General features: G+C 34.5%; 1 protein-coding gene across 1 annotated transcript; it reads right to left on the reverse strand.

Annotated features, from left to right (window-relative positions):
• Positions 1-556: 556 nt before the first annotated feature.
• LOC129913116 (glutamyl-tRNA(Gln) amidotransferase subunit B, mitochondrial) lies at positions 557-7714 on the reverse strand. The gene is made up of 9 exons (XM_055991622.1): positions 7581-7714; positions 7369-7516; positions 7193-7306; positions 6973-7142; positions 1752-1900; positions 1269-1690; positions 1069-1205; positions 884-1007; positions 557-814 (listed from the first exon to the last, which is right to left on the reverse strand). Exons 1-9 carry the CDS (start codon positions 7664-7666, stop codon positions 596-598), a joined length of 1569 nt encoding a protein of 522 aa, XP_055847597.1. The 5' UTR covers positions 7667-7714; the 3' UTR covers positions 557-595.
• Between the last annotated feature and the right edge of the window lie 7202 nt (positions 7715-14916).

Raw genomic sequence — 14916 nt, forward strand, 5'->3', positions numbered from 1 at the left:
CTAACTATAGCTACTATAATCCACACGCTCGTAAATTCCACAATGCTAACAATGCATTAAGTATTTTTGATTTTCATATATACGGAATACTTTCTCGTGTTACTTACTCTTTTTTGATTTTGCATGTGAACATTTCCGACAGGTGAAGTTTATAATAGTTTATAACGTGTTCTTTTTTTTAATTTCTTTATTTTCCATATTCGAACATGATCTTAATTTGAAGCTACAAAACAAAAAATGTCGTCTTTTGTCATTCTGGGCTTCCCTATTTATCTCTTAAAATAAAAAAAGCCCCTAAGTCTAATGAAAAATTATTTCTGATTGCTACTTTTCCTGTAACCGCATTTACTTTTGTATGTAACCGCATATTACAGTTCCCGCGAATTTTTGTTTAGATACAATTCATTCAAAATTCGTGTTTGTTTACACGATTTAAATATTTAAACGATACAAAAATTAACAAAACTTACCTTTTTGTGTTCAAATCTGGATTCATTCTTGTATTTATAATTCTTATGTACTATCTTACGATCTAATTTCATTGAAAGTCACACTATTTTCACTTAATTCTTGTATTCTTTTTCAAATCACGTTTTTACTTTTTCAGTAATTCTTCAAGTTTCTTAACAACAATCGACATTTTAGCTTTTTGTTGAGACATCTTAGCAACATCTCCAACAATTGCAAAGAAAGCTTTTCCTTTGCCCGCCTTATAACTTTCCACGGCTTTTGGATTCTTTTCAATTGCAAGAAGGCAAATCTTTTCTATTTCATCAGGATCACTTATTTGTTTAAGATTCTTTTCAGCAATAAGCTGAAAATTAAAATCAAAAAATTGTAACATTAAATTCAAAGATTACTTTGGTTATTTTTAAGTTCTTACATCTGACACAGTCAATTTGGGATTTTCTTGAAGTTCTTCAATTAAAATGCGAGCTGAATTCAGATTGATTTCTTCTTCATGGAGATTTTTTAAAATGTCTGTCAAATGCTCTGAAGTCACTTTACTGTAAATGTAACAAAAGTAGAATTATATAGTTGGAACTTGTTTTTAGAAAAGCAACTCACCAATCCTCCACATCCATATTAGATTTATTGCATAAAGTTAGAAGATCATTGATTAGAAAATTAGCTACTAATTTTGTTGGGATCTCTGGCAAAGCTTGTAATATATTCTTAAACAAGTCTAGAAGGACAGTCTCATTCTATCAATAAAAGGACTTTTTTTTATAATAATTTTAAGTAAATTAATTATTTCATTAACATACAACAAGAAATATGGCAGGATCTTGTCCCAAATTGAATTTATCCATTAAATTCTGTCGAATTGCTTCAGGAAGATCAGGTATCTCTTCTTTGATTTTAGGCACTGAAACTATATCAGCTCGATTAAGATCACCTTTGAGATCAACACGTAATGGTGGTAGATTGGGTTCAGGCATAAATCGATAATCCTGAAGGACTTCTTTGTCACGCATTGCAACAGTTCGCTTTGATTCAGCATCCCACGATCTTGTCTCATTACTAATTTCACCTCCATTGTTTTTAATTTCGATTTGTCGATTCACTTCGTAGGAAATAGCCTGGGCAATACTACGAACAGAACCTATATTTTTAACTTCTGTTCTAACACCGTTGGGTGTTCCATCTTTGTGAATTGAAATATTAGCATCTACACGCAATGCACCCTCTGGAAATAAGATCAAAATCAATAAGTTTTTAATAAGTGTTTTAGATGCAATAAAAGCTACCTTCCATTTTACAGGAACAAGTTCCAAGAGTTTTAAAAATTAATATCAGTTCTTTTATTAGAGATGCTGCTTCTTCACCAGTTTCAAGATCGGGTTCAAAAACTAACTCCATCAGTGGGACACCAGCTCGATTAAGATCAACCAAACTCCTTAAACAAAAAAAAAAACGGATTTTGCTAATCGATTATAAAGAATAGGGTGTCAATATAACCCGTGGATACTATACAACTATTTCTATATATAAGTAGAAAAAAGAAGAGAAAAAAGGATGTGGATCCGGTTTTGCAAGACAAGGTTCAAGAGCTCTTTTAAGACTACTGCTTTACAGATATGTATGTGTGTTTGGTATATTAAATAACTCACTTCAAAACTCAAACCTCAACTCAAAACCCTTCTGATTATATTTTATTCCTTAGACCGAAAAAAAGAACTTCGAAGATTCTTGCCTTTATTGAAGTTTACACACCATTTTTTTTTGCATGGTATTTATTAGATTTTCTATCAATGTTAAAAATCAATTCCGCGAAAATCACAGATCTGGCTGAGATACGCAGATGATACTTTCTGCATTCTTAATAATTGGTCTATTTTCAAATCTCATGAACATCTCAACTCAATAAATCTAAAAATTAAATTTACTTGGGAAAAAGAAACCGTTATCTATAAGCTGATACCCACCACCACCAAATTTCGATGGACTATGGTGCTAGATGTCTGGGTTGGATTCCCAGCCTTCACCGCCAAAAATAAAAAGATTTTTTCAAGTAACTGTCTCTTATCAATCACTAATATTAAAAAAACATCTTGGCAACCGTAGGAAATTTACTAGTTCCTCTCCAATTTCCATCTCATATGATCACATTTTTTTTCGGAAGCTTTATGATCACCCATTATTTGAAATTACTTACAGTTTTCTCTATGGGCCGATGCGCCTCGGACGGGTCGTAAGACTCGGTTTAAAACCTTTTTTTTCTTTTAATTCCGCACACTGTTAATGTTATTACCACCAACATACTATGAGGTAAACTTCTTTTTCTTCATGTGATACTTAGTCGCCAGGTTGTTTACCATCTAGTTTTGCATACTGGGATTAAAGCACCTATTTTTTAAAGTTTCACTAAAGTGAAGTCTTCCATATGATTGCATGATGCTTTCTGATTTGTCGGAAGCCAGTTGGCTTTGTGGCACGTTTTCTGTGGCCTATTTCACCAAATACAATTAACAATCACAAATTTGTATTTGTATTTGTTGTATTTGTTTAAACAAATTTTTAACTTTTTTATGTGTTTAAGAATTGGTGCAAGAAAATTTGTTGTTTTTCTTACAATTTTTGTGAAAAATTGCTTGTAAATTAAGTTTGTGCAATAGGCCACTGGTAAAACATTGTACCACAAATTTATTACAAGACATCTGAATACGCCTGCGTAGGCCATATTTTCAACAAGCAGTTCGGCCTGTATGAAACTGATGATGCTACCGTTGATTCCAAAAACTAATTCTTCCGCTACCTTCATTTGTTGGGAGTTATTCTCCCTTCTCCGTTGGAGAGTTATTAAGATTTATAGAAGTAGTCACAGTCACCTCAAGGCTTACCCCATGTTGTCTAGTGTGCGTCCGTTGGCGGAGATCGTAGAAGAAAATAAAACCATGAACTGTAAGGGATTTATACCTGATATTGACGTGCTTATGTCATGTGGGGCGTATGAACATCGGCGAACTATCTAACCCCGATGGGCAACCTGAAAGAGGAAGACCTCATTTAGGGAAATTAAATCAATCAACTTGATGTGCCCAACTGCAGACAGCTAGATTAGATAGGGACCGAGCTGGCTGTTGATTGAGGCCGAGATCCATTTTGCACTGTGTGCGCCAATTTAAACTAAAGAAAAAAGCAACTACCAAAGCCTTGCTTCTTTGCCGATTATAAAAATCCTATTTTGACGAAAAGATGAAAGTATCGTAGATGTATGAGTTGAAGAGATCTAATCGACAAATGGCCTCATCGCACAGTGGGACGACCCATAGCAATAAATAAAAAAATCGAATATTATTGCGGTACTTTTGAGTGATTGGTATTTCATTCCAAATATATTTAGGTTCTAACTACATCAAAATTATTTGCGTTGTCCAATTAGTGCAAAAGTTATAGAGTGCTAAATATTGTCTAGTTTAATTATTTTTTGGTGGTGAAAAATCAGGTTGTAATTTGTCTTACTCCCAAAATTTTTTGTGCGGTAAAAAAATTATTTAATAATGGATAATAACACTCATCAAGGTACATATATAAATTAATATTTAACTATAAAAAATTTTTTGTTTTATTGAGTTTTGTTTTTATTAGTGATTTTCCAAGTGTTGGTAGAAAAAAAAATTTTTTGACTTTGAGTAAGATTTTCTTTTTTACACCTAAAAGGCTCTCTGGGGTTTTTATGGTTTTATACTCAGGAAAGTGTCCTCTAAAGGAATCAAGAAAAAAATCTTGCCCCAATTTGCCCCAAGTAATTATAATCGCGTTTTTTAGGTTCGACCCCCTATGTCAAAAATGACCAAAATTTAAAATCATGCCTGGATAGTGCGAAAACAGACGTTTTAATGGGTTCTGTTTGAAAATTCAACAACTTCTTGGCTTAGAGAAGTCAACAGGAGATGTAGAAGCTCAAATACAGGAAGTAACTAAATTTTATTACCTCAAAGTAAAGTAGAAGATGGAGCAGTCTTCTAGAAGACTCAATCGGTTCATGAGCGCTGAGGAATAATGCCTGAATTCTAATCTGAATATAACTAAAGCTATACATGATTGCGTAATTGATAACATCAATTTAAAACAAAAAAATGCTCTTTAAACCAATATTATTTATAACATTTTACCATTTTAATCAAAATTAATGGGATCAAATTCTATAAAAATGCAAAAATTCTTAGCAGTTTCAAATCTTCGGTCAAAAAGTTCACATACCTATATCAAATTATGATTGAGATATATACCAATATTCATCAAAAAATTATATAGATATTAGTTTTCCCCTAGAATTTAACCCGGACGACTTAAGTTATACCTCCGAAATCGACAATGAATAAAAAGTTTTGTTTCTTTATTTTTTTATTTTATTATTTGTTTGAATATTCAAATTAAAGTGTTTTATTATCTATACTATTATTAGTTCTATTTTACATAAATTAAAATTATTTAAAAGAAAAGAAAATATAATAATAAAAAGAAAATCCTAAAAAAAAAGTTCGCTGCTCAACTCTTTTAATTAAATAAAAATGAATTTCCTGGCTAAAACGTTTCCATTTATCTGGTTTTCATGTTTAATTCATAGATTTAGGTGTAAATAGACGTCTTAATGCAACTTTGCGTAGTTTCAGTCACTGAAACACAAGATATTAGAAATGCCGATTTTTCCATACATTCGTCCCACTGTGCGTCGAGTAGATCTCATCAACTAATATATCTGCGATACTCATCCTTAACATCGGAATGTCAGTTTTTTATAAATAGTGTTCGCTTATGGAATAATCTTTCACTCGATATTTGAAGAATCGAAGATCCGCGAAGAGCGAAAAAAGAAATTAAAAATTATCTATCATCTTAAAACGTTTGAACAGACAAGTAACCTACAAACAATTAACGTTTAATCTTTATTTAAAATTAATTTAATTTACTTTTGAACATTTTTAACTATGTATTTTGTATTATCTTCTAATATATAAAAATCTCATGTCGCAGTGTTTGTTATCAAACTCCTCCGAAACGGTTGGACTGATTTCTATGAAATTTTGTATATCGGGTAGGTCTGAGAATCGGCCAACATCTATTTTTCATACACTTAAATGGTAAGATTGGCCCACCATAAACTTTTTTTTGTCTTATTTATGAGAAAACATTTTTTTTTTTTTAATTTTTTTCACTTTTAACCAATACACCAAATTTCAAATTTAAAACATTCTAAGGTCAACTAATGTTTTTTAATCGCGATTTTTTGTCGAAAAATAAAGTGTTTTATTATTGGGAACAAAATTTTTTTCATGTTATTTGTTTTTTTTTTTTTGTCGAAAAATATTTTATTATTTTCATTTCAAATAAATCAAATTCTGTGCAAAACGGTTTAGTAAATATATGTAAGTGTTTTAATAATGTGAAAGGTAAGCCAAATACAATATTAAAAAAAAAAAAACAAAAGCTTTTAGTTTTTTTAATTGTACTTTTTTTTTAAATTTTATTAGATTAACTGGATCATTGCAATTACGGACTATAATATAAGTGTTTTATAATTGTAAAAGGTGAGGCAAGTACAATATGCGATATGAGATTTTTATAAATTGACATGAACTAGCTGACCCGGCGGACTTCGTTCCACCTTTTCTATTATTTATTTCCAATTTTTGACTCTGTAGTGTGAGAACCTTTTCTAATACCAACAGAAATCGGGTCTCAACAATTTCGTACTTAGGCCCTGTCATTTATCCTCTGCTTGAAGATATCAATCTTAACGGTGCGATCGATAGAACTCAAGATATAAGCTGTTTAATATCCTGTTTTCACTAGAGCCCAAATGAGATAATTACTCAAATTATCTCATTTCGAATGTCGCATCGACAAGATTGAATTTTTCAGGCTCTGGGAAGATGACAAAACATCAGTCTTAACACATGTTCAGAATGTGAATTGGTGTTAATTTAGCCTCCTTACGTTATTGAACCCCTCGAAAACCATGACAGGCCGCAATTTAAAGCTGCTAAAATTTTAAATTCGTTATACGAATAAGGCTTTAATACTGCATACTCACATTTAGGTTATACTTGCACTCTCAAAATTTGCTGTGGGATCGCGATCTAATACCAAAACACAAAATTTCAAAAAAAATGTTTTGGTTAAGGGTAAGGAAAATAGGTGTTTGCCGACTTTTCATTTCATAAAAATCGATTCAACCGTTTCGAAAGAGTTTCATAAGAAACACTTCGGCACAAGAATTTTATGTAGGTATTAGGTTTGTTGTATTTGTATTAATAATAGCTTCTCCCTAGCTTATAAGATATTAAATACAGTGTTAAGAAGTAAACGTAGTAAATTAAAATTGAACCCTAGTTAATATATTTTGAGTTAATAATTTTGCCTACTTCATTTACCATTAGAACTTCCCTGAAATGTCTCTATGACATACCATCGAGCTAGGGTTTAAACTGCTATTTTGTACATACATTTTATTGAGGTACATACCTTTTCAAAGAATCATCATGTAATGTTTTTCCACTGTCCTGTTCTAATTGTAATTGATGAAGACGAACAGTCTTTCGGTATGATTTTGATTTCCCTGGTACAATGACTGGAAAGTTGATTTCACCCTTATTAGCTAAAGCTGATCTTTGTTGGGTTATTTGATATCCTGTCTAATTAGATAGTTTATTTATTGATTTCAGCTTTAAAATATTTAATTTACCGGTAAATCAGCATAGAAATAGTGTTTTCTATCAAACATTGAAACTGGATTAACACGACAATTTAGTGCTAATGCAGTTTTTATACCTGCTTCCACACATCTTCTATTGAGTACCTTTAAAAGAAATATAACTAAAATTCATCCAATAAGACTAGACTTTTAGGTATTTTATTTACTGGTAAAGTTCCAGGTATTGAAGCATCAAAAGCAGATACTGCCGAATTTAAAGGCTCTGTAAATAAAGTTGAACTACCTGAAAATAGTTTCGAATTGGATAATATTTGTGCATGGACTTCTAGACCGACAACACTTTTCCATTTGGTGCTATGACAAAAATAGGTGAATTAATAATTTTAATTTAACTGATAATAAAAATTATTCAATTTACCTGGATGCATTTTGTTTAGTTGTCGAATAGTGACAAATTAATTTATTATCTAAAAAACTAAATTTATTTAAACAATTTTTGAACATGTTGACAATAAATTTGCTATTTTCCAACGAAAATCATTTCTTATGTTTGATGTAAAGTTAACGTAGTGGAATTGATTAACGTAACATAACATAATACGTTACTTTGTAACGTAAACGTGAGGTGTACCCAGAACGGGAATGAAGTTTTCTTTGAACGCACTCGAAACGGCCGAGTTCAAGGGACCAACTGAACTGTTCAGATTTCTTTTGATATTTGCCCTGTTCCTTTGGGAGGTGGCAAAGTACAAGCAGTTTACTAGCGATTTTCAATGGAACGCACTTTGAACGAATTCAATATACAAATCGTATCTACTTGGAAAGAAGAGCATGAGTAGATGATAGTACCAGATTAACCAAAACATCTACTATTGTGCCTGGCTACACAGTGATTTTTCAATCGATTGAAAAATCACATGCGGTGGCTACACACTGTTGTGCCCAATCACTTTCCACTTTTACATTTTCTAGGAACAAACGTCAAAAAGAGGAAAAATTTAGCAATGGAACTGTACTGCCCTCAGAAAATTCAGTTCCCTTCGTGAGCATCTTCCCCCTTCACTCCTCATCGCTCTTGCCTACAAACTCACTGCTTAGGCGATTGAAAAATCACCGTTACATGACACATTAGTAGACTACCACCAATGGAACAGGACTATTGATAGCGAAAAATCATGAATTCCAGATGAAAATCGGGCGCATTCACAAATCTTGTGACTTAAGCCTTAAACCTGGTACGCTGCTCGCGCTAAATTTTAGCTCCCATACAAATTATCGAAAATTTTTAGCCGAGATAAAATGGATCCCATACAAGTTATCGATAACTTGTATGGGAATTTTATCTCAGCTAAATTTTAGCGCGAGCAGCGTACCAGGCTTTAAGAAATAATTTCTCATCACAATTTAATATTTGAAGAAAAGATGCAATTGTGTGAAGTTGGGGTTGAAGTGTTGGATTTGAAAAAAATTAGATTGATGTGAGAAACTTGTCCCACAAAATTATGTTGCTCTTTTAAAAAATAACATTGAGCCCTCAGAGATTTTTTCTTGGTGGGATGCACCTATTGAAATCGGTTAGGATCAAATAAAAAGCAGTAAAATTTAAAAAGAACGTTTCACAAATTATCGATAACCTGTATGGGAACTTTTAGCTTGGCTAAATTTATCTCGGTCTGCATACCAGGCTTCAGCAGACAAAAACAGTAGGGGTATTCACGATTCGATGCAAATGGTCTTGTATCGTTGTAAAAGTGCAAAAGTGTAACATTTTCTTAAAATAAAACAACCAAATATACAGAAGGGGTATTCACGATCCGATGCAACTGGTCTAGTATCATTGCAAAAGTGCAAAAGTGTAAAATCTTACAACACTACAATAACAAAATATATGGATTGAAATTTTACAATGGTCTTGCACTTTTGCTATACCCTAGGTTAGGTTAGGTTAGGTAGTAGTGGCTGTCAGGCAAATTACCCGACACACTTAGACCCTTATGGATCCATTGTGATACCACAAAAGACTAGCAAGTTGGGACTCACTAGCCGAACCACTCGGTGCTTCTTATGAATGAAGATAGACTTTTAACGTCCGTTTTCACTAGATCACTAGTGTAATCGTAGAAGAATTCTCCTAGATAGAGTTTTCTTCTATTAGAGAGAGCAGGGCAGGTGCACAGAAGATGTTGAACAGTTTCCTCTTCTTCTTCATCCATGCAACTTCTGCAGAAATCGTTAGAGAACACGCCCATTCTTTTTGCGTGTCTACCTATTAGACAGTGTCCTGTAAGGACACCTATGGTGCAGCTAATATGCTTTCTGTTTAAATTTAACAAACCCTTTGAACGTTTCAAGTCTATACAAGGCCATATTTGTTTAGTAGCTAGGCAAGTATTACTCTGAGTCCATCTGAGGTTGGTTTTCTTTAAAGCGTCCTGCTTTAGCATAAGTTTGCATGTAGCGATAGGTATTCCTATATTGTTCCTTTCTGGTTGAAGAGGAGTAATTGTTCCTAGTTTGGCAAGTTCGTCTGCCCTGCAGTTGCCTGGGATGTCTCTATGTCCCGGCACCCATACGAGGTGAATGTTAAACTGCTCAGACATCTCCCTTAGAGATGTTTGACAGTCGAGGACCGTGATTGAGTTTGTAGAGACGGAGGCAAGAGATTTAATGGCTGCTTGACTGTCCGAGAAGATCCGAATATCCGTGTTGGATATTACGTTTTCTCTGAGCCAAGAGAGAACCTCCTTAATCGCCAGAATTTCTGCTTGGAACACGCTACATTGGTCTGGTAAGCGGAAGAAGAGACTGAGATTCAGTTTTTCCGAAAATATGCCACTTCCTACACCTTCATTGGTTTTTGAACCATCAGTATAGAAGTGTAAAGAGTCATTATCCAGAGTACTAAGGTTCTCCCATTCAGTTCTGGAGGGAATGGAGTTCTGGAAATTATTATCGAACACCAGTTGAGGTGTGGTATAGTCTAGACGATCCGGAAGGAATCCGAAGTTGTTTAGAATGTTTGTGTGGCCAATATGATTACTGGTCCACTGAGAGGTTGCTTTTAGACGAGTAGCTGAGCTAGCTGCTACTTGTTTGCTGAAGATGTCTAGGGGTGTGAGATTTAGAAGTATGTCTAGGGCGTCAGAAGGGGTTGACCTCAGCGCACCGCTTATGCACATACTTGCTGACCTTTGGACTTTGATAAGCTTGTTTAAGTTTATCGTTTTGTCCAGTGCGGTCCACCAAACTACCATCCCATATGTAAGTATTGGTCTTATGACCGATGTGTACAGCCAGTGTGCAATGTTAGGAGAAAATCCCCATTTGCCACCAATGGCTTTTTTGCATGAAAAGAGTGCCACATTGGCTTTTTTAACTCTTTCTTCAATATTGAGCTTCCAGGTCAGTTTTTTATCAAAAATGAGTCCTAGGTATTTAGCTTGATCGGATAGAGTAAGTGTTACCTCTTTAATTGTAGGGAGTTTGAAGTCTGGAATCTTGTATTTCCTCGTGAAAAGGACAAGATCCGTTTTGTGGGGATTAATATCCAATCCACATCCTCTAGCCCAGTGAATTAGCTTGTTTAAAGCTGTTTGTAGAAGTTCTGCAAGTGTCTGTGGGTATTTGCCCGATACGGCAATTGCCACATCATCCGCGTAGGCGATAACCTTAAAACCTTCTCCCTCTAGGTCTAGCAGCAGTTCGTTGACTACTAAGTTCCATAGGAGAGGCGATAAGACCCCTCCTTGAGGGGTCCCTCTGTTGGCTGCTCTACGGGTTTTGAAGTTTCCCAACTCTGAACTGATAATCCTGCTACTAAGCATGATTTCTATCATGTTCTTAAGCGGGTCTTCTATTTTGAGATTGTCAAGAGCATTCATGATTGCTGAATTCCTGACATTATTGAAAGCACCCTCTATGTCTAAAAAGGCGACAAGAGTGTACTCTTTGTAGTGTAGAGAGTATTCAATGGTGCTAACCAGAGAATGGAGAGCAGTTTCCACCGATTTCCCTTTAGTGTAGGCATGTTGTGCCTTAGAGATCAGACATGGTTCAATTTCCTGTCTTAGATGGATATCTATCATTCTTTCTAGAGTTTTAAGCAGAAAGGATGATAGACTAATAGGTCTTAAATCTTTTGGAGTGACATGAGAGCATTTTCCCGCCTTTGGTATAAAAACCACCTTTGCTTCCCTCCAGGCCTTTGGAATATACGAGAAGCTTATGCAGCTTATCATTATAATTTCCAACTTTCGTAGTATGATATCTGAGACGTGTTGTAATTCAGCGGGTATGATACCATCTGGCCCAGGTGATTTGTATGGATGGAAGCTATTTATTGCCCATATTAGTCTATCCTTGGAAATAAGATCTTTGCTAATTTGATAAAATTGGTTGGGTCGGTGACCAAAGTCACTTATTGAGTTCGAGCTACCAGGGAAATGAGTGTCTAGTAGCAAGTTTAGCGATTCCTCATAGGAGCTAGTCCAATCGCCATTAGAGTCTTTTAGGGAGCTCGGCATGGTTGGATTAGTTGAAAGGATTTTTCTGAGTCTAGATGCCTCAGAAGAATCTTCAATTTTACTACAGAAGTTCCTCCAGGAGGATCTTTTACTTTTCCGTAGTTGTTTCTTGTAACTTTTTAGAGAAACTTTATACAGGTCCCAGTCTAATGGGTTCCTTGTTTGTTTAGCCCTATTGAAAGCCTTTCTACAGTCTTTCCTGAGCGGTTCTAGCTCTTTGTTCCACCAGTGCGGTTTTTTCTTTCCTCTTATTATGGTAAGGGGACAAGAGTTAGCCATGGAATTGTTTAGAGCTTTGGTGAGATCGTTGACTTTTAAGTCAAGATCATCTGTATTAGAAGGGAAAATATTGTCCTGATTATTGTAGCAGGTAGTAAAAGTTTCCCTATATTTCACCCAATCCGTTTTCCTATAATTACGAAAACCGGTGGGTTTTGTGCATTCATCTTCGAGACTAAATTGGATATACATATGATCTGAGAATGAGTGATCATTAGATACAGCCCAATTCTTTATCTTGTGGTGAATTGTTTGGGATACAAGGGTAATGTCCAATACCTCTTGTCGGTTCTTTGTAACAAAGGTAGGTTCATTACCAATATTACAAATAAGGAGACTAGTACTTAGAATAAAATCAAAAAGTGACTCACCTCTTTCATTTACGTCAGTACTCCCCCACACTGTGTGATGAGCATTAGCATCACTGCCAATGAGGAGATCTACTTTTTGGCTCGCTGCTGCTGCAATCATTCGCCCAAGTGTCTCCCCCGGAGGCGGCCCACAATCATGGCCTAGGTAAGCAGACGTAATCCAATATGTTCCTTTGGAGGTCTGCAGTGTAGCGGTTGTGATATCACGATCGCTGTAATTAGGGAGTAAAAATACTGTTAGTGTTTTCTTTGCTAGTATGCAGGATCTAGGCTCACCTTTATCCGTCACATACAGCAGAGAATAATCTTTCGTCCCGAGGCCTCTCACCAAGGATTTTACAATCCAAGGTTCCTGGATCAGGACTATATCCTCTCCGGACTTGCTTAGTCGGAGAAGAAGGGCGGCCGAAGCCTTTATGGAGTGTTGGAGATTAATCTGTACCACCTGCAGCATGGCTACAACCAGTACGATCAACCTCCACCACTGTGGCATTTAGGTCTTCCGTTTCTGAGGTAGAGTTACCGCCATCAACTTAGCAGCACTTAGTGGGGATTTTCAAAATTTTGTATGCAAATAATTAGGTGAGAATTAGGTGAAATTTAGTGAATCAATTTTACAATTTGGTGAATCATAGTTTAAAAGTTATTAACAAATTACGTAAGGCGTAAAGTTAGCAGCACTTGGTCATGAAATTCAAAAAAAATTTCTCCATAATTCAGTGTCAATTTAGTGAATCGTATTTCATCAGTTTCATAATTTGGTGAATCATAGTTTATTAAATAATAACTAAAATAGAAAAATTAACAAACGTGACGTAACGTAAAAAAAGCATTTGTTAATCATGGACACAAACCTCACGAATGAGAATGGCAGAGTTCAACACACCAAAACTGAACCTAAATTCAGATTTTTTCACATTGAACGCACTTAATATAAATGTATACTATGACAATGCGTTCAGGTGACGTTTTTCATTTACAAGATACACTTTGATTTGAAAATTTCCAATGCGAGTTACAACAAAAATGCTATTTTATAATACAAAAAAAGTTTGTTTACATCTTCACTAGCCCAGAACTAACATTCAGTGGAAGTTACTCACAAGAAAGATTTTGTTTTTTTTTTCGCATGAGTCTTGGACACTGATCTGTCTTGGAACATTTTTGAACTTCCGCAGATGATTGCTTCAAAAGTATGATTCACCAAATTCTGAAATTTGGAACATTTATTCAGAAAAATACCACAAGCATTTTGGTACATAATTCATAATTTGGTGAATCTTAATTCAAGAGTTACATGCGATTTTCTTTTTTTCGCGTGCGTCTTGGAACATTTTTGAACTTCCGCAGATGATTACTTCAAAAGTATGATTCACCAAATTCTGAAATTTGGAACATTTATTCAGAAAAAGACCACAAGCATTTTGGTACATAATTCATAATTTGGTGAATCTTAATTCAAGAGTTACATGCGATTTTCTTTTTTTCGCGTGCGTCTTGGAACATTTTTGAACTTCCGCAGATGATTACTTCAAAAGTATGATTCACCAAATTCTGAAATTTGGAACATTTATTCAGAAAAAGACCACAAGCATTTTGGTACATAATTCATAATTTGGTGAATCTTAATTCAAGAGTTACATGCGATTTTCTTTTTTTCGCGTGCGTCTTGGAACATTTTTGAACTTCCGCAGATGATTACTTCAAAAGTATGATTCACCAAATTCTGAAATTTGGAACATTTATTCAGAAAAAGACCACAAGCATTTTGGTACATAATTCATAATTTGGTGAATCTTAATTCAAGAGTTACATGCGATTTTGTCTTGGAACACGATACATGTGTCCAAAGGTATACAAATAGCTGTGTTCCTTTGGCCTTAAGTATCTACTGCTAAGTACTTTTGAAACAACTCCATTTCTTCTATAGAAAAAATAGCCGTTTTTTATTATCACTTGATCCATATAGATCATTAATTAAAATGTATTACAACAACTACATGAGATCTTGCTTTTCATCAGGATCACGAATCGTGATCTTGCTTTTCATCAGGATCACGAATCGCGATCTTGCAAGATCTCATGTAGTTGTTGTAATACATTTTAATTAATGATCTATATGGATCAAGTGATAATAAAAAACGGCTATTTTTTCTATAGAAGAAATGGAGTTGTTTCAAAAGTACTTAGCAGTAGATACTTAAGGCCAAAGGAACACAGCTATTTGTATACCTTTGGACACATGTATCGTGTTCCAAGACAAAATCGCATGTAACTCTTGAATTAAGATTCACCAAATTATGAATTATGTACCAAAATGCTTGTGGTCTTTTTCTGAATAAATGTTCCAAATTTCAGAATTTGGTGAATCATACTTTTGAAGTAATCATCTGCGGAAGTTCAAAAATGTTCCAAGACGCACGCGAAAAAAAGAAAATCGCATGTAACTCTTGAATTAAGATTCACCAAATTATGAATTATGTACCAAAATGCTTGTGGTCTTTTTCTGAATAAATGTTCCAAATTTCAGAATTTGGTGAATCATACTTTTGAAGTAATCATCTGCGGAAGTTCAAAAATG

Source organism: Episyrphus balteatus, chromosome 3 (genome assembly GCF_945859705.1).
Source record: "Episyrphus balteatus chromosome 3, idEpiBalt1.1, whole genome shotgun sequence".
In the NCBI taxonomy this organism is placed as follows: domain Eukaryota; kingdom Metazoa; phylum Arthropoda; class Insecta; order Diptera; family Syrphidae; genus Episyrphus; species Episyrphus balteatus.

Coding starts and splice junctions, on each gene's coding strand:
- LOC129913116 (XM_055991622.1), bottom strand. CDS start 7,666: ATGTTCAAAAATTGTTTAAATAAATTTAGTTTTTTAGATAATAAATTA. Junction 1,206..1,268: donor ATCCTGCCATATTTCTTGTT/GTATGTTAATGA, acceptor TTTTATTGATAG/AATGAGACTGTCCTTCTAGA. Junction 1,008..1,068: donor AATATGGATGTGGAGGATTG/GTGAGTTGCTTT, acceptor TTACATTTACAG/TAAAGTGACTTCAGAGCATT.